Below are 20,109 nucleotides of genomic sequence, written 5' to 3' on the forward strand. Positions count from 1 at the left end.
TACACTGGCTCTTCTTACATTACGGGGTCGTAGAATGCAGGAAAACAAGTTCTAGCAATCAGATCCTAGTAATCTGGTTGTCATTCTGCACCCTTTCCTGCTTGCAATTCTTTGGCAAAATACTATGAATTCTTCTTCTCGTTCTGGGAAGTAATATAATAGTTTTACCCAAAGAAGCCTCTCTTTTGGAGATTTATTAAGGGGAATGTTCCAAGAAAATTGGCAGGATTTGGGCTGTGCTGTTTGCAGAGCACTGCATGTTCCCCCGTCCTTGGTTTCTTCGCCCTTTGTTCGTCTTTTGAGGACAAGAGGCATTGGCGTGACTCACTGTTCTCCCCATTCCCCTGAGAGTAAATGCCATCAGAACTCCTAACAGCAAAAAAAGAAAAGAAAAAAAGAGGAAAAATACATCCTCAGCTCTTTCGGAATGGTCTCTGGTGTCCTGAGAACTGACAGGTAAGATTCCAACCAGCACTTTTCTGGCTCAGGGTTCCTGGCTTGCCACATTTATTTATATATATTTTAAATATTGTAAACAACCATCAGCAAGATTATAATACACAACAGCAAAGGAAAGGAATGAAGGAGACCAGGTCTGGAGAAGGAATCATTGGCATATTGGACACAGAAGATCAAAACAAAAGAGTGTAAAAGTGAACAATTAGGAAAGAGTACCCTGTCCCCCAAACATGAGGGACTCGGGAGCAGTGACATGCAAATATGCCAATTTCACGCTCTGTCAATTTCTAATTTTTCCCCATTTTAAATTCAGTTCTCTACATTCCCATATCAGTTTGTGATTTAAAAAAAAGTCATGAAAATTCATCAGCATTTTAGTGCAAATTTATCCTAATACACCTTCAGAAAGTGATTTCCCCTAATATATTGCATTTTGTTACATCATTTTCACTATTATAAGCATTGATATGTGCACTTTAGCCTAATGTAATGCATTTTTGTGACACATTACTTAGGTGGATAACTTCGCTGCAAAATTCAGAGAAGGGTACATTTTAAAGGATGGCCGATTCTAGGGATCATCTACAGGTCCTAGGATTATTTGCAAGAAGCCATAACTGTTTAAAGTATTATAAAGGTGCTTTATAAATTCATTATGTGGCCTATTTCTACTTCAAAATAAATCCCATTGAATTTACTGGGGCTGACTTCCCAGGGAAGTGGGGTTTGTATTGAAACCTATGGGTTGCATTTCATAAAGTTCTATTAAGAGCAGACCAACTGAAAATAGTAAATTAGTTATATCCACTCATTTAAATGTGTTGTAGCCACTGCTAGTCATACTCAGAGCAGGTCCACTGGAAATAATTGACATGACGAAATTAGATCCATTTCATTTAAAGGGGTTCTACCCTTGAGTTGAACAGATTTGGGTGCAACCCAGTAGGCCTCCTCTGAGTAGGACTAATATTGGGTACAACCCTAAGTCTATATTTTATATTATTTTTTGCATTATAGAAGCTGCTGCCTTTGATGAGCTTGCAAATTAGCCAGAATATAAAAGGCAGCATCACTTAAATCTTTTTATAAACGTTTGCTTTCCAGCTTAAAAAAAGAAGAAGAAGTAGCAAAAGGATAATATGCTGATTCCATCTGGACTCTAGAGTCCAAAGAAAAGAACTCAAAGTCCGCCCAAGAGGCCCCTGAAATCATACTGTACGCATATATATATATATATATATATATATATACGCCTGTGTCCTCATTGGCAATATCACATGGTCCTGGAAGGGATCACAGATACAAGCCGTGGAACATTAACTGTGGAGCCTCAACAAGATTGCACATTGACCACGCTTCCCTTACCTCCTGGCTGAACTTCTTTGCTTTGCCTTCGATGGCATCCATAACCGAGGAACAGATCCATAAGGTAAGGAGGGAAATGCCAACAAGAAAATGTGGATAAAAATGTGTGTGCCCTGGTGAGTCGCTTTGAATTAACAAAGCTTTCCGCTGATTCCCCCCACCCCCACCCCCGCCGGCCACCCTCTGAAATTGGATTTAGCAATGATTAACTCAATGAATTTATCTCTGTTTTTTGTGCACCCATATGGAGAGAGAAACATCCTGCCATGACTTGAAATATATTGTTGGCCTTTTGCATACCCTTTCTTTTGATCCTTCTCATTCATCCCCTGATCTTTCTCTTTATCCGTTGCCTCTCTTAAACTCTGAAAATCCGCCGCTCTTTATCCATAATCTCCTTGGGCAATGTGTTCTCCAAAGTAAGCAGGCCCTTCATTCCAGGGGGTTGTTGCTGCAATGGTGTTGCAAGTTAATTTTCTTTTCTTTTCAATGTTGTTTTGAAATTTATTTTATAATATACAGAACGATTATAACAGATGAAAATCAAAACCGTAAAATAGGCACACAGAATAAATACAGTTACCGAACAGTTCAGTAACAAAGTCCAGGTCAAGAAAGAAAAAAGAATGAAAGTTGTCTTCACATGAAGGAAGAATATATAACTGTTACTTGATTTTCAAGTAGAGTTCCCAATTTCCCAGGCTTGTAACGAAGGTTGCATTGAAAATGAGGGTTCAGCAGTAAAGGAATGCCAAATCATATAAAAAGGTTCTAGACCCTGTCAAAATCTCAAATTATGTGCAATTTCCTTCACTATACCTGCATTCCTGAGTGGTACCAAGTGTCCAGTGTAAGATTTGGGGCTGTTTTCCATTGCGTTGCAATTACTATTTGAGATGCAAATACCATATACAAGACAAAACCTTACGAAAATAAATCTACATTGGTATCCTCAACAATTCAATGACATTAATTTTGAACAGCAAACAATAGTTCCTCTGGCAGTACTGATCATTTCTGTCAAAATTAAACAATTAAAGAATTCTAAGAATCTTGAACCAACGTACATTCCCACCATAAATGTGTTGTGGTTTGATTTGATAGATAAGAAACAATGGCAAATTTGAGTCAATAAAGCAGAAATCTCTCTTGATTTCTTGCTACTTCAGGGGGAACGTTTATCAGGACATTACGTATCTCCTAAAAGTCAGAGCCTAACATTATTGTGAGAAGGACCACCTCTAAGTATGCTAGGAACTCAATTCTTTGGTTGAGAGAGCCCTATACAGTGCCACTGAAACCACAGATTTAGGGGTTTTATGGTTTTATTTATTTTATTTTATTTTATTTCAGTTTCAGAGGCCCCACATCCCCCCCAGGGCTTAGAGCAGGGGTCGGCAACCTAAGGCCTATGGGCCACAAGCAGCCCATGGGGGTCATTTACCCGGCCCATGGACCCCCGCTGCCCGCTTGGGGACACCACCACCCGCTCGGTTGGCTGGCTCCCATGTGCCGTGCTAAACCAGCACGGAGCAGAGTGGGGACGGCCTTCTGCGATGCTAGTCAGCTTCCCATTGGCTGCTGGAACCTCCTGCAGCCAATGGGAAGCTGCACATGTCTCCTCCGCGCCGGAAGGAGCGCTGGAAATAGTATTTGCACATGCGCACGCTCGCACACACTCCGGCCCACTGTGGCATCTGTGGGACCGTGAACCGGCCCAAGCCCCAAAAACTTTGCTGACCCATGGCTTAGAGCAAGGGAGAACAGCAGATGCTTTTGGGCAACAAATGAGTCATTGGAAAGAGTTAAGACTTATTGCTCAAAGACCTAGGGCCATCACCAGCTGTATCAGATGATTCATTGAAAAAGACTCCAACATAACTCTATGGAGCACTATGATTTGTAGTACCGTCCAGCAGGGAATAGGGCAGAAATTTGATTTGGTTCACATTTAAAGGAAAACTTACCCTAATTTGCACTTTCAGAAACTATCTGTGAACTGAAATGCAGTCATCTTTTGAAATTTGTGCTTCTCTGAATGTTGCAATGCTGCTTTTCAGCCAAGTCATGTGTAAAAATAATAATGCACATACTAGGGTATAGCATGCAGAAAAATAAACACCCAAGTAAAAATAAAATACCCCACCCCAAAATGCATTCTGTTAGGGGAAATGGCATTCTTCGCCAAAACGTGTATAAATTGCATACAAAAATGTGCATGTTGGGGAGAGAGTCACACTGAAACGCTGATGAATTTCTGGGAGGACTTTTTGAAAAAGTAAATAAATCACAAACTGATATGGAAATGTGGAGAAAAGCGGGGTGGGGAGAGAAACTGAGCAAAAGTGAAAATGCCAGATTTGCCTATCTCTTGATTCTAGTTGTTGTGGTGATGGTGATGATAACAAAATGTCCTCCCTCCTACCCCCCAGTTCCGCCAAGATGGCTTCCTTGTTCTTGACCAGTTTTTCAGCTCTGAAGTGTGTGAGGCCATGAGGGCCCAGATCCAAAAGATCATTGCTGACATGGACGTGCCTCCTCACTGCCGTACAGAGTTTTCAACCCGGGAAGACGAACAGCTCCAGGCACAGGTGCAGAAACTAGCTTCTGTCACATCTCCCACCACAAAAACCACTGAAGCATGGTTAAAAGTGCAGGCTAGTACCAGGGAGACCCCAGGGTTCAAATCCCCACTTCCTTGTAGCTAGATTCAGTTTAATTTATTTGTTTCTAATCCTTAGGCAGTGTGAGCTGTATCTGTATGACAACCAGCTTTAAAAAAGAAAAGAAAAGAATAAGTTTTTTTATTTGTTTTATTGCTTGCTGTTTGCAGCCCTGGGCTCCTTTGAGAAGAAGGATGGGATATATATATATATATAAAGAAGGATGGGATATATATAAAGGAATAAGTAACATGAAGTAACATGGCACCTCTATTTTGCTATTTGCATTTTTGAGGACAATATATTGTTGATGACAGTAATAATAATGATGATTTGCTTCCAACAACTTACACTTTTTTCTGTCTTTCCTTTTTCACTATGCCAACCTCTTTTTGGGGACAGATGCAGGTAAACCTCTTTTTTGCCATGCAGAAAGGATAATGGTCTGTTGCTGCAGAGTAACTCAGAAGAGCACCCTACCCCTCAGCCCCAGCTTTTTGAACTATTAAGAGCCAGGGTGGCAGAGCAGTTGCTCTGTTGGATAGGAAGCAGGGGGAGAGTTCAAATCCTTTCTCAGCCACACAGCTTGCTAGACAACTATGGGCCTGTTGCAATCTCTCAGCCTTAACCTACCTTACTTGCTGTGGGTTGCTGTGAAAGTTACCGTATTTTTCGCTCTATAGGATGCACCCGACCATAGGACGCACCTTGTTTTAGAGGGGGAGAACAAGGGGGGGGGAATTATTCCCTCTCTGTGCAGTGCCCCTTCAGCGAAGCGGCAGGAGAAACGGAACCCCTTCCATTTCTCCTCCCGCTTAGCTGAAGGGGCGCTGTGCCTTAGCTGAAGGGGTACCTACCCTTCAGCGAAAGAAACCCGAAGTCTCTGGAGCGCAGCGGGAGCTCCTGCTGCGCTCCAGAGGCTTCAGGCGCTATCTTTGAAGCCTGAAGAGCGAGAGGGGTCTCCAGGCTTCGGTGAAGGCAACCCAAAGCCTCCGGAGCGCGGCAGGAGCGCTCCCACTGCGCTTCGAAGGCTTCGCGTTGCTATCGCTGAAGCCAAAAAGCCTGCATTCGCTCCATAAGACTCACACACATTTCCCTTTAATTTTTGGAGGGGAAAATGTGCGTCTTATAGAGCGAAAAATACGGTAAATGGTTTGAGACAGTATCATTGTGTGCTCCCCTGATCTCTTAGGAGGAATATGGGATTAAAATATTATATTATTGAAGTAAAAACAATGCACTCACTTCTGTGCATGGATGTACACTTGTGCAACAAAACTCCCCTCCCCTTCTTCTCCCCTCAGCAGCTTCCCCAGTCAGTTCTGTAGGGTTGAGGGAACCCCATAACATATTTAGGGGGTGCATGAGGTGGGGAGAGGTGTGGAAGTTCCATTGCACAAGCATAAATCCTTGCACTGGTGGAAAGAGTTAGCGCTGCATTGGAGACAACCAGATATATATTATAGAAGCATGCCTTTATCTAACTGAATAAAATTCCAGTGCCAATTCCAGTGTGTTGTAACTGACAGGAGTTATCCAAATAACAGGATATTATGGGCATATTCAATTTCTCATTAATTTGGAAGCTACAGTTTAGTACACAGGGCTTACATCTGAGTGAACACACATAGGATTAAACCATGACATGTTAAGTTTGTACAATCTCAAAGAAAGAGGAAGGGCTATAGCTCAGCAGCAGAACACCTGCCTTGCATGTAGAAGGTCCCAGGTTCAATCCCCAATGGCATCTCTAGGTAGGGCTGGGAGAGAATCCTGCCGGTCTGTGTAGACCATACTGAGCTAGATGGATGAATGGTTTGACGTTGTTTAATGACAGTTTCCTAAGTCTTAAAGAATGGGTTATAGCTCTGCAGTTAAAGGGGCCACATGACTTCATCGCAAACAACATTTTAAATAGCTTATCATCATTTCCATATTGAACTTCTTACCAATTTTATAATTTGTATTTGATTTAAGAGAGGAGCACCTTACAAACTGCACAAAATATTAAAATAAACAGCCTCAGTATTCATTTTGAGATGATAATATTTTTATTTTGGCCTCCAATAGGGCAGCGCGGAATATTTTCTAACCAGCGGAGACAAAATCAGATTCTTTTTTGAAAAAGGTGTTTTTGACGGAAAAGGTAAGCATTTTCTAATTTTTTAAAAAAAGAAATCTAGATTAAAAAAAAATGAAATTAAAATAATAATCCAGTAGAAAAGATGAAGAAAAAAGTACAAACCCCTCAATATACTCCACATTTAATTAGATGTTACAACATAAAGCAGCCTGATACAGGAAGAGGAGAAAGCAAATGTTATGATAAATACCAAATAAAGCCACATTTCATTGGGACTTGCCACCCCCATGATTGGCCTATCATATAAGTAGCAAATGACTCCAAAATGAATGTGAAATCACAGGTACATTAATATATGACAGTTTCTCAGAAATGAGAATAAACATTACTCTGTGGAAGCAAATGTTTAATGAAAAACCAGAGGACTCCTTTCAGTCCTGTGATACGGCCAAACTATTTTGGGAGTGGAGATGGGGTCAGCTTTCCCTCCCCCCCCCATAAAATTTTATGATGGTTTTTTCATAATACAGTACAATAAAAAACAAACTAATCTAAGCAAAAACAGAAACTGAAAAAGGAAAGGAAAATGCAGAGTCCTCTCTCGGAGGCATAGCTGTCAACGTTTCCCTTTTTTAAAAGGGAAATTCCCTTATTCTGAATAGGATTCCTCGCAAGAAAAGGGAAAAGTTGACAGCTATGCTCAAAGGTAGCTCTGAACTCTTGTCACCCACAGAAAGGGGTGGACCCTCCCATCTCTCACCTGGGAGCTCCCCTATCTTCTCCCAACCTCTCACCTTGGGAGATCCTCCCTTGCCTGCCTCACACACACAGGGTCCTTTACCAGCCCAGTCATCACCTTCATGTATGTATAATCTGAAATATACTTGGAGTCGAGAGTGGATTTCATGCTCTTTATGCAGCTCATAGTGAGGAGGAATGGATGTTCCCCCAAAGTATCTGCTTTATACAATATTTACACAATGGGCTGCACGTGATTGGCTAATTCCGTAATTCTCCTGTAGGCCAATCAGGTTGTGGATTCACTTCCATCTGGAGCTGGATTGGGTGGCTCCTGCAGACCAATCAGACTGTTGCATTGTTCTAGGACAATCAGACTGCTGCATTCTGAATCCTATTGTTCTAGGACCAATCAGACTGCTGCATTTTGGATCCTACTGTTGTAGGACCAATCAGACTGCTGCATTTTGGATCCTATTCAACTCAGTACATAACATAATCCTAGAGGAGAGGACACCAAGGAAAACAAAAAATAAAGACAGAATAAGGAAGATAAAAGGAAGTGAGAAATAGAAGGGGGGGGGAGAGAAAAAAGAAATTAAAAGGGCTTCTGATTTTCCATCTGTCAGTTACATACATTTCTTCCTTAGAGGGTTGTGCAAACCAATATAATTAATGTTGCTTTTTGTAGGATGGGGGGAGTGGGGATGAGTTGATGGAACCAAAGGCGGCAGTTGCTGAAAAAGTTTGGGAACTTTTCCTAAATTGATCTAAACTGATATAACCAGTGCTTTTTTTCTGGGGGTACGCAGGGGTATGCATACTCCTAAACATTTTGTGAATTTAAGTTTGGCCTCGTGGAGGGGCAGAATTTCAATATGAGTAGTAAAATGTAAGTATCCCTAAATATTTCTTTTCTTTTATTTATTTTTTAGAAAAAAAGCACTGGATATAACATATGTGCTATGTGATTTATGTTGCATTCAACATTTTTCTTTCCTAGGAGATTTTCTTGTTCCAAAGGAAAAAGCTGTTAATAAAATTGGCCATGGTAAGTATTAAAGACAGCAGTGTATGAAAATGATACACACTTGGCAGTCCATTTCTCCATAAAGCATTTTGCAAAAAGCATTTTGCAAAAGCCAAGCCACGGACCCCCTACTTTTGAAAATTTTTATAACTCTATGGTAGTTACCTGTCCAAAGCAATTTTTTGAAGAAAATGTGGGGTAGCCCCTAATAAGAAAAGGATTTTAGGTGTACTAAAAAACAGACCATAAAATTTGTGATATTACCACAACTTGTCTATCCACAGAAAGTAGAAACAACTTGTTGCCATTGTTTCATTACAACTGAATTTTTTAAAAAGCAATTGTGTCCCTAACTTGCAAGTGCTCTATACGCAGAAAGCTTTTTATATGAGTATTCACACATGCTATTCCTTACTTGTAATCTGAGACGGTATATTTTAGCAAAACTTTGCAACATAGGGTTCTGCTAAGTGTGGGATCTTGCACCTTCAAGACATAGGTGAAGGCTTGGTCAGGGCTTGATAACACATTGGTGAAGACTGAGTAGAAAACAACTGGGATTTTGTAATGTTGGTAATACTACTACTACTACTAGTAGTAGTAATAGTGCATGCAGGTATCTGAAGAATGCAGGTATCTGAAGAAGTGTGCATACACACAAAAGCTTATACCCAGAGCAAACTTAGTTGGTCTCTAAGGTGCTACTGGACAATTTTTTAATTTTTTAAAAATAATTTATTTAGTCTTCCTGTGCCCAAGTTTCATCCTTGGCTTAAAGAGCTTAATTAAATACAGTACTTTTTTGGAGTGAGGTTTTTATTTTTGCTGATTACCCAATAGGAACAACCAACTATTTAATTTATTAAGATTCAGCTGTACATCCGTTTCCTCCCCTCCCCCCCCATTGTAGCCATATAGCTTCCCAAAGAAAACAAAAAAACAACATCCACGCAGGCTGCCTTTTGCACTACATAGGCCTGGGTGATGTACTGATACATCTCCCAGGACTGGTATGAAGGGCAGACTTCACTCGGTGGTACAGTATTGCAAGTGAGATCACCACTGCTCTTGGCTGCCTCCAGCTGGAGCTGATAGCTGAGGGACACAGGAGCAGGGGGGAGGTTTCACCAGCGATATACTGCTGAGTGAAGCCACCATCCCACTCTGCTCTCATACTGGCAGAGGGAGAAACAAGGTACGTCGGTGAGGCGCTGATAGAACTTGTTTCTCCCTCTGCTTCTTTAAACTGCTCAGCTGACGAGTGCACGGCTGTACTTGCCTCAGCCAAGCAATTTTACAGAACCCCTAACCTGCCACCTGCTCACATGAGCCAGTGGCAGGGTGGTTTTCCATGAAAATGCTCCACTAAGGGGTGCACGGTTGCCCCTCTCCTCAGCTGAGCAGAGCCCCCAGCCCACCACTTGCTCCTTCACTCGGGGGCAGGAAACCTCTTTCATCCTCCAGCTGAACAGTTCAGCGCAGGTGAGCCTGAAAGGGATCAGGACTCGACTCGTTCACTGTGTAGGGTTCCCTAAGGCAGGAATGACCGTGCATGCTAACTGTTTCCCTTCAAGGTCAATGGTTGTTGTCTTTCAGAGCCGGGAAGGAATTCCCCTGCTCTGCAGGTTTTGCCTTCCCCTTAGGAATTGTCACAACTTTGGTTGTTTTAGGCCTTGGGTGGAATCCTTTAGTCCATCAACGGAATGGAGGGGTAATGCACCCTTCCCACGGCAGTGTTGCAGGGCCCTGTTAGAGGGGAGTCACTGACCATAAGCACTCATTGGAGGGTCAAACTCCCCTCAGCAACAGGAAAAGGGGAGGGCAGCTGTGTTAATGCACGTTTTGCAGTGCCCCTCATATTCCTGACTGACCCTGCCTAGCCACAGACCCCACTAGGAGGCTGAGAGAGATACGTGCCCAATGCCTAAGCCAAGGCTTTACTACATCTGAAATTAATAAAGTTGTAGCCAATTTAATCCCATATCTACACTGTCTTGTGTCTTTATTGATTTGGGGCCTGGCTCCCGGGGAGCTGGGTTTGCTCCTGGGCCCGCAAGAAGCAGCCGAGATAAATTCCAGTCACTGTGATGTATCAGCGTATACCGGTATTTAGTTGCTGATATATCACAATGTGAATGGGATGCAGGTGGCGCTGTGGGTTAAACCACAGAGCCTAGGGCTTGCCCATCAGAAAGTCGGCGGTTCGAATCCCCACGACGGGGTGAGCTCCCGTTGTTCGGTCCCAGCTCCTGCTAACCTAGCAGTTCGAAAGCATGAAGTGCACGTAGATTAATAGGTACCATTCCGGCAGGAAGGTAAACAGCGTTTCCGTGTGCTGCTCTGGTTCGCCGGATGCTACTTAGTCATGCTGGCCACATGACCTGGAAGCTGTATGCCGGCTCCCTCGGCCAATAAAACGAGATGAGCGCAGCAAACCCAGAGTCATCCGCAATTGGACCTAATGATCAGGGGTCCCTTTACCTTTACCATTATATCACAATGTTGAAAAGAAAGTATTGCCCAGCCCTAAATCATCAGAGGATGAGCTGTTGTGCTAATCATAGTGGCAATTTGCTTAGCTATTTCCCCTGTGGGACTTCCAAGACGAGACATGAATCCCAAACTCGTAAGGGAAGATTCACTGAAAACCCTACCTACAAGCAGTGGGAGAGTCCTCTAAACTTGATAGTTGTTGAAAGCAATTAGAAATCATTTTCAGTTTAGAAGTAGATAACAAGGGGAAGGAATCCCTTACATTTTAAAAAATGATAATAAGCACTTGAGCTGTTTGCACTCCCCCCCCCCAATCGCAAGAGCCCATGGGAACTGTGTCAAAGGTTTGTGCCCAATCCCAGCTCACCTGCCATCCAGCAACTTTTCCACAAGTTTTCCCCCTGCCGGCAAGCAGGCACTGGTCATGAGCAGAGGCTGGAAGGATCCATGGAAGGCTTTCACTGTAGAAATTAAGTGAGCCCCTGGCAGGAGATGATGCCGCAGACTCCCTGGGTGTGTTCTGCGGACCCCCAGGGGCCCCCGTACCCCTAATTGGGAGCCACTGGTGTAGACAATACTGAGCTAAATGAACCCAAATGGCCTCCTTCACTATAAGACAGCTTCCTATGTTCTGCAAATGTGTGCATTTCAAACTGAATCATCTGGATGTGAGGCCCGAAAACTCATCAGCACACTTACCTGGTAACGCATTCCATTGAAATAAGTGTGATTTACCTCTAAGTCAAGATGCATAGGATTGCGCTTTCATTGATGGACCCCCTTCATTGCTGTTTTTAAAAAGGGTATAGGGATGTCCCTTTCCCTTGATCAGGAAGGTGATTGGATGAGATACAGTAAGTTGCAACAGCAAAAAAGCAGGGACAATTTCTACTTGCTTCATCTCTCCCCCGCTCTTTTGCAGCGTTGCATGCATACAATTCGACCTTCAAGCAGATCACTCACTCCTCAGACGTGCAGGTGAGTTTGAGTGCCAACCGAAAGCCCCAAGTCCATTTAGACCACATTTCCACCATGCATTCAAAGCCCCCCTCATACCCCTTTTAACAGTCATGGCTTCCTCCAGCAAATCCTGGTAGCTGTGTTCAGGGTTCTGAGATTCATTAGATCATCCCCCATTCCTTTCCCAAAGCTATAGTTCCTTGCGAAGAGGGGTGGATGGTCCAGGCACTCTGGGAACTGCAGCTGTGTGTGTAGAACAAGGGAGTTTTCTAGCAACTCTCAGCATGCTGAACAAACTGCACCAAAAACCATGGCAACAGCAGTTACAAGGGTGGTGAGAGTTGTTAGGAGACCCCTGTTTTGCACAGAGAGCTACAATTCTCAGAGCAGATCCATTCCTCTTCCCAGGGAACTCTGGGATTTGTTGCTGGGGGTGGGGGAGACAGGGGGTCTCCTAACAACTCTCAGCACCCTTAACTAACTACAGCTCCCAGGAATCTTTACATTAAGTCATGACTGTTTAAAGGGGCACAGTATGGTGTGAATGTGACTTTGGAAAAAACAATACAGTGGTACCTCAGGTTACATACGCTTCAGGTTACATATGCTTCAGGTTACAGACTCTGCTAACCCAGAAATAGTGCTTCAGGTTAAGAACTTTGCTTCAGGATAAGAACAGAAATTGGGCTCCGGTGGCGCGGCGGCAGCAGGAGGCCCCATTAGCTAAAGTGGTGCTTCAGGTTAAGAACAGTTTCAGGTTAAGTACGGACCTCCGGAACAAATTAAGTACTTAACCTGAGGTACCACTGTATGGGGAACTATTGGTTCATACTCTTTCTGCTTCCAGGTTCACAATAGCCTTATTTTGAAAGGAACTGAGCTACTGGTATGACAAAACCTGGCATGTAGCTTTGCTGGATAAACTTTCCCACCAATGACAGGTGATGAGAGGACAATGGGAAAGTGACCAGTTTTCGGCCATCTGGTTTCCATTGGTTGAATATGCTAATGCACTGGAAAATGACTAAAGGTCCCAATGATGTAGAAATAGGTGTGACTGCTCCAAACCTTCAATGGAAAACTTTATCCTCTTTGCATTTGACTGTAAGGAATCTCCTATTCTGAAAAATTGTAACAGAAGGGGAAGAGAGCATTTAAATAATTTAATTACTGCCTCTGACAGCTTCTTTTACATGACTTGCATTGTCATAGTCCAGTGGTTCCCAAAGTGGGCAGTGGAGCCACCTGGTGGAGCACAAAGCGATAAGGGGGTAGTAGGGGGGCGCTGGAGGTGTAAACAACTTCAAAGAGCTGGCACCACTGTATCAAGTCCTTCGATTTTGTTGAATTAATGAAACTAAATAGCTTTAATTGGGTTTCAAATAAATGTGCAATTAATTGTTACTGTTTTGAATTTTATTGTGCTATTATCTTCCTTAGTGGGTTTTGCAGACTGCTAATCTGAAACATGCTTTTTGGGGGATAGTGTAGGGAACACCAGGGATGAGTTTATGGAACCAAGGGGGCAGTGGCCCCCCAAAATTTGGGAACCACTGGTTTAGTCCACACTGCACCTGGAATCACACTGTGCAAAGTCTGGGCCTGGACACACTGGCGGAGGAAGAGGAGTGCGGGGGGAGTGCACCGCCCCCAGCAGCGCGATCCCGGTGGGGTGCCATCGCGGCTGCCCCCAGGATGCGTGCCCCGCCCCTGTGGGTGGCGCACCAGCCCCGCGCCCGGGATTCGTGCCAGCCCCACCCCACCTGCTCTCCGCCCCCTGGTGCCGGAGCATGAAGCTCTGCCACTGCCTGGACCCTGCACTCATACATCTGAGGCCCTTCTTTGGGTGCCTCCTCCATGAGGTCTGGAGAGTGGCAACACGAGAACAGGCCTTTTCTGTGGTGGCTCCGTGTTTGTGGAATGCTTCCCAAAGGGAGACGCACCTGGCATCATCATTACATATCTTTAGGTGCTAGGCAAAAACATTTTTTTCCAAACAGGTGTTCAGCTGATAAACATCCTTTGGCTTTTTAAGTGTAGTGTTGTTTTTTTGAGAGGGTATTGGTTTTTCTTTTCGTATTCTCATTTTGTATTTTTCTGTTGCGAACCGCCTTGGGATCTTTGGATGAAGGGCAGTATACAAATTTTAATAGTAATAATAAGGTATGGGTCCTGTTTCTTTCCATCAGGCACGGAGGGTTGTTTTTGGTAAGGACATTTCACTTACCTGTCCTACTATCCTTTTTCTGTATACTTTATTTCCCTTTTGCAATATGCAAAACTTCATAAATAACTATATGAGGAGGAATGAAGTTCTCAAGCCCCAAAGGGAGAGATGTGCCTTTGTTTGATTGATTGATTATATTTCTGTCCAATAAATTAAATATGAAGAGTTGAAGAATATTTACACGTTATAGCCATTAAAACCAAATCACATTTTAAAAACTATTTCTGATTGTTAATGCTCTCATTTCAAAAGCCACTGTTTGTGTGAATGTATAATGGAGTTGGAGCCAATGAAGTTGGAGCCATTACAATGAATGGACCTCAGTTAGTCATGCCCATTGATTTCAATGGGTATACACTGAGAGTCCCTATATTTTGTTACCTGCTTCTTTGTAGTTAGCTAGCTTAACAAGCCTGCTTCATAAACTATGGTTTGAAGGTGGCATATTTTGAAACTGACCATAGTTTGTAAAAAAGCCACAACTGCAAGCAGAGTTTAACAGAAACTGAAAGTAAGTTCCCAAAAATCTCTTCCTGGCTATGTGGAACTAAGTGGTGTGTAGGCACGAACCTGAGGCTAGTTATAGCTTGCACATGTAATGACAAACCATATTTCACCATGATGTGTTAACTACTATTTTTATCTAATCTCGTGCAAATTTTGGGATATTTTTCAGGTCCTGGCAAGAAAACTGGGCTTTGAAAACCCAGTGGTGGTGCAAAGCATGTACATATTCAAGGTATGGTAACCTTTAACTCTGCTTATTAACTGAATTAATGAATTAAATGCATTAATAGGACAATCTTTTTGTACTTTCCTCCTCAATAAAATGGTGTTTCCCCCTTCGTTTTCTAGCAACCTGGCATCGGCGGTGAAGGTGAGGTTCATACTCGGCCTATTTCTACAATGAAAGTAGTTCTGAATAAAGGGCTGGATTAAACAGGAACAGAAGAAAGTCAGACGATTGGTCCGTCTAGCACAGCATTGTCTGCACTGACTGGAGGTAGCTCTCCAAGGTTTCTGGAAGGGAACATTCCCAGCCCTACATGGAGTTTCCATCAGGGATTGAACCTGCAACCTTCTTCCCTGGCCCTTCCCTCCAAATTAAAGTTCCAGACCTCATGGTTCTAAATAAAGGAAATAAGCTGTTTTATACAGAGTTCGACCATTGAGCCACCTGGCTCAGTACAGTACACTGGCTGGCACCACCACCATAAGGATTTCAGACTGGGGTCATTCTCAGTCCTATGTGGAGATGCTGGGGACTGAACACTCCTTCCTGTGTTGCATCACTCTCTGGCCAAGCTGAGTGCCCTCCTTGAATGCTTTTGGAGGGCACACACGGACTTTGATTATGTATTTTGCTTTTGTATGTTTATGTACAAACTAGCTTACTGTGCAAAGCTAAAATTTACTCCACCGACTTTTGCATCTGGCCCTGACCACTCCTTGCATATGGCGCCCAAAAGGTTTGTTCAGAAGAGAACATAGTGTTCCCTTCTCTTGGGAGTAGATGGGACTTTTGATCTGATGTAGGAAGGCTCTTCTTATATATAAGCTGTTGTTTGGCCAAAGATTGATTCTGGTGAGGGGCACGTACACGGCTCCTGATAATCTGGTTTCAGTATAAGTCAGTGTTTCCCAAACTTGTCTCTCCAGCTGTTTTTGGACTACAACTCCCATCATCCGTAGCTAGCAAGACCAGTGGTCAGGGATGATGAGAACTGTAGTCCAAAAACAGCTGGAGACACAAGTTTGTGAAACCCTGATCTATATTAAGAGAGAGAGAGCCAGTGTGGTGTAGTGGCTAGAGTGTCAGACTAGGGCCTGGGAGAGACCAGCTTTCAATTCCGCCACTCAGCCATGTAGCTCACTGGGTGTGACCTTGGGGCAGTCACGGCCTCACAGCCAACCTACCTCGCAGGGTTGTTGTGGGGATGAAGTGAGGAGGAGGACTGTGTACTTCACCTTGGAGAAAAAGGTGAGGTATAAATGCAATAAATAAATAAATAAATAAATGAATGAATAAATAAATAAATAAATGCGAGCACATCTCTTGTTACCTGCTGTCACTAACAAGCCAAGGATATAATAGACCAGTGGCATGGTTAATAGTGAGTGCTGAACTCTTGCACTGCTTTGAGGCTGCAATTCAAGTCAGCAGCGTCCCTCTGCAGTATTACTGTCAATGATAATGTTACAGTCAAGGGAAGGGCAAGTCCATGGAAGAGGAAGGACGAGAAGTTGTTTACTTTGCAGGAAAGCCCATTTTGATTGCATGCAGAAGTTTCCCCCGTTAAGGCTGGGAAAAGCTCCCTGCCTGGAATCCTGGAGAACCATTGCTGCCAGTAAGTTTGAATAATACTGGGATAGATGGACCAATTATATGACTTAGAGAATTACAGAATCATGGAACAGCAGGGTTGGGAAGGACCCTCGGGGCCATGTAGCCCAGCTCCCTGCAGTGCAGTAATCTCAACTACAGCATCCCTTACAGATGACCATACAACCACTGCTTGAAAACCTTCAGTGAAGGAGAGTCTACCACCTCCCGAGGGAGTTTGTTCCATTGTCAAACATTTCTTACTACCAGGAAGTTCTTCCTGGTGTTTAGCCAGAATCTCCTTTCTTGACTAAATGAGGGTTGGAGAAAACCTTTGTTTAGTGTGACATTCGAGCCAGCTGTTTGCATCTGTGCGATCTGTTGCTTCCAGTGACGCCACACCAGGATGCCACCTTTCTACATACGGAACCTTTGGGGCGAGTGATTGGCCTCTGGATCGCCCTGGAAAACGCCACCCTAGAGAATGGCTGTTTGTGGTTCATCCCTGGCTCTCACACAAGTAAGAAATTAGTAGCATGGCATTTGACTTGATAGGAAAGCAACTGCAGACCCACAACATCTGGTTGGCACCACATTGGCTGCCCTTGCTACAGCTTCATTTGGCACAACAGTGGTACATTTGTCCCGTGCCCTCAGTCTTGTTACTGTACTTCAGTGACTCTTCTGCCTATCTTGTCCTGAGAAGCTTCCTCCTCTTGCAGGCTGGTTGCTTGGCCCCTCTCCCATCAGCAAATGAGCACTGCTAATGAGAGAGTACAGGCATGAGTGGGGTGAGTGGGATGCTTGAAAACCCACCAAAGGGGAGAGCTGGGCACTGGATGTTTCAATGACCTGCCTTTTGATTGGCAGGCCAGCACAGGGACACAAAGTGGAAGTATGGCTTGGAGGCGGCACCCTTTTGAGGGATGTGGCAAAGGAGGAGGCAGAGCTGAGCTGCCAGGTTGGAGAAAGGCTGTGATGCAGCCCAGGACCAACAGAGACAGGGTGCACAGCCAACCAGCCAGTGGGTGGGGAGCACTTAGTGGGACCTCTATCTGCAGCTCTGCGGGGCAGGTTGACTGCCCCTGGACATAGAGGCTGTACTGCTGGCTGCCCTGTTTGACAAATGGCCCTGTTTGTGGCCATTTGCTATGGATTGCAAATTGGGCTAGAATTATGATGATGATGATGATTCTATGTTGCTTTTTTATATTGACAGGGACTCAATCTCCCCACAATCTAACGATTGTGTATTTAATTATATATACAGTCATACCTCGGGATGAATACGCTTCAGGTTAAGCATTTTCGGGTTGCGCTCTGCGGAGACCCAGAAGTAATGGAATGTGTTACTTCTGGGTTTCGCCGCTCGCGCATGCGCAGACGCTCAAAAATGACGTCATGCGCATGCGCAGAAGCGGCAAAACGTGTTACATTCACTTCAGGATGTGAACGGGGCTCCGGAACAGATCCCGTTCGCATCCAGAGGTACCACTGTATATTAAATTTATTAATTGTATTAAATAATATTAACTATATTATAAACACTTTAATTTACAACATGGAAATTTAAATCAGTGTGTGGCCGGCAGGTTGTGTGTCCAACTACTATTGCAGCCCACTTGGTCTGAGAGGCTGGACCACCTTGGCCTAGAGTATTGCTTTGCTTGGAGAGATCTTGCCAGGGCATCTGTGTACAAGACACAAGTCTGTCAACATGTCCTCCTTGGCACTTTCTGTGGCATCCTTCACGTTTCCAACGTGCTGTTTTATAGGTGGGATCACTCGGCGTATGGTTCGTACTCCCCCAGGCACAATCCCCTGCACAAAGTTTGTTGGCTCTGAGCAGACGTACGATGACAGGCAATTCATCCCAGTGCCTGTTGAGAAAGGTAAACTTGACAACAAGGGTAAACATTAAGAGGAATATAGATATTAACTGCTGGGCATCATGCCACTAACACAATGCAGAGAAGACAGGGGGATGTTCACGTAAGCATCTCACTCTCCTTTCTTTGCTACACAACAAAGGTTACCTCAGGTTTTGATTCAGATCCAATAGACAATACTAGGCTAGGGGGAATGGTAATGTGATTGGTGCTTTGACTTTGCAAATTCATGCACTTGCTTGGTATGACGGTGTGTTGCTTTTAAATCACAAAATAGGTGGCCTCATTCTGATCCATGGTGAGGTTGTCCACAAAAGTGAGCTGAACCTCTCCGAAAAGTCCCGCCACGTCTACACTTTCCATATCATGGAGGCGAAGGACACGGCTTGGAGCCCAGAGAACTGGTAGGAAGGAGGCTGTAGATCACAGAACTCTTTGCAATATAAAAGGGACCTCGGAGGTGATCAATTGCTAAGCACTATGCACTTGCCCCCTCCACAAAAGCTTTCAAATCTTAGGAGAAGGGCTGCAGCTCAGTGACAGAGCATCTGCTTTGCATGCAGAAGTTTCAGAGGTTCAATACCCAGTAGCATCTCCAGGTAAGGTGGGGGGAAGACCTCCCAGCCTGAAACTCTAGAAAGCTGTTGAGAGTCAGTACAGACCATCGTGTGCCAGATGGACCAAGGGTCTGACTCAGTATAAAGAAGCTTCCTATATTCCTATGTAAGCCAGCCCTTTTCCTAGAAGGTTGCCCAGAAGGAAATGTGCTCATTGGGTCAAAAAAGGTTCCCTACCCCCACCTTCCTTAGGGAGATTTAATTTCCACGCATGTTGTGCTCTAGTTAATCTGTTAGTATTCTATGTTCCAACATACCATACCTTTTTTTGTCTTCTAGGCTTCAGCCAACCCCTGAGTTGCCTTTCCCCTCTTTGTACACACAAAACTAACAACTGGAGTGCAAAGTGGTGACTGACCAGCCCATGCCTCGGAGTTCACTGCCAGCTACTTTTCCTTTTTCAAAATCTAGCTCTGTGATTTCTTGTTTCTAGTCTCGTCTCATCTTTAATGTGGAAGATACCTCTTCCGGGCAGGATGGGAGAATCAGAGTCAGTGCGGTCCTTAGTGCTAGATTGGGGAAGACCCAGGTTCTAATCTCCACTTGGGCCAATCACATACACTCTCAGCTTAGCCAACCTCACAGGGATGTTGTGAAGATAAAAGGATGGGTATGTGTGGCAGGGAGGAGAGAACCACATACTGTGGAGTTGTATCCAATGGTAGTCCAACTAGCCTAGATCTACTGGGTTGTATCCAATGAAGTTCTACTCAGAGTAGGCCCATGGAATTTAATCGACCTAAGCTAGTCATTTTCATTCATTTAAAAGGCCAGGACTATAGAAGGCATTGAAATGGATGAAAGTGACGAACAGAGGCATTCATTTCATTGGCTCTTCTCTGAGTAGAACTTTGTTAGAGACAACTCTCTGTCTCTTATTCCTTGGAGGAAGCCTGGGATACAAATGTAATAAGTAAATAAGATTTGTATAAATGATGGAATATAATTACACTAAATAGACTGGCAGCACCAAATAAATCTTAAATGTGTAGGAATATTCTGTGTTTTCCGTGTTTTACAGTGTTACTTATGAACAAGGGGGATTTCAGTAAGGCACCAGCTATGTCCTGCAAAAATAACCTATGCATATCTACTGGGAAGAAACTCTCACTGAATTGAGTGGGACATACTCCCAGGTAAAACTGCATGTGTAGAACTGCAGACTTAACAGCACACAAAATCTACTGTTCAAGATGTCCATTATGAATTGCCTCCTGACACGGTTGCTTCTGAGCCGCACACTGACAGCCATAGAAAAGACC

The 20,109-nt window shown here is 43.9% G+C and overlaps 1 protein-coding gene across 3 annotated transcripts; it reads left to right on the top strand.

Moving 5' to 3' along the window:
- The first annotated feature begins 308 nt into the window (after positions 1-308).
- PHYHD1 (phytanoyl-CoA dioxygenase domain containing 1) lies at positions 309-19,842 on the top strand. Of its 3 annotated transcripts, XM_080989950.1 has the most exons (12): positions 337-456; positions 1,564-1,888; positions 4,257-4,415; positions 6,558-6,633; positions 8,312-8,359; positions 11,754-11,809; positions 14,695-14,757; positions 14,874-14,895; positions 16,733-16,861; positions 18,117-18,233; positions 18,508-18,634; positions 19,127-19,842. In XM_080989950.1, the coding sequence occupies exons 2-12, from the start codon at positions 1,856-1,858 to the stop codon at positions 19,176-19,178; spliced, it is 882 nt and encodes a 293-aa protein (XP_080846076.1). In that variant the 5' UTR covers positions 337-456; positions 1,564-1,855; the 3' UTR covers positions 19,179-19,842. The 3 variants fall into 3 exon arrangements, with proteins under 3 accessions (XP_080846077.1, XP_080846076.1, XP_080846078.1); XM_080989951.1 differs by lacking the exon at positions 1,564-1,888 and having other exon boundaries at positions 309-456; XM_080989952.1 differs by lacking the exon at positions 4,257-4,415.
- The last annotated feature ends 267 nt before the right edge of the window (positions 19,843-20,109 follow it).

The sequence above is a fragment of the Podarcis pityusensis genome, assembly GCF_964106645.2.
Source record: "Podarcis pityusensis genome assembly, chromosome: Z".
Classification (NCBI taxonomy): Eukaryota; Metazoa; Chordata; class Lepidosauria; order Squamata; family Lacertidae; genus Podarcis; species Podarcis pityusensis.

Bases quoted from the DNA above. Each gene is read 5' to 3' on its own strand.
- PHYHD1 (XM_080989950.1), top strand. From the start codon at position 1,856: ATGGCATCCATAACCGAGGAACAGATCCATAAG. The intron at 11,810-14,694 runs GTGAGTTTGAGT...GATATTTTTCAG, and splicing joins CTCACTCCTCAGACGTGCAG to GTCCTGGCAAGAAAACTGGG. The intron at 18,234-18,507 runs GTAAACTTGACA...ATCACAAAATAG, and splicing joins CCCAGTGCCTGTTGAGAAAG to GTGGCCTCATTCTGATCCAT.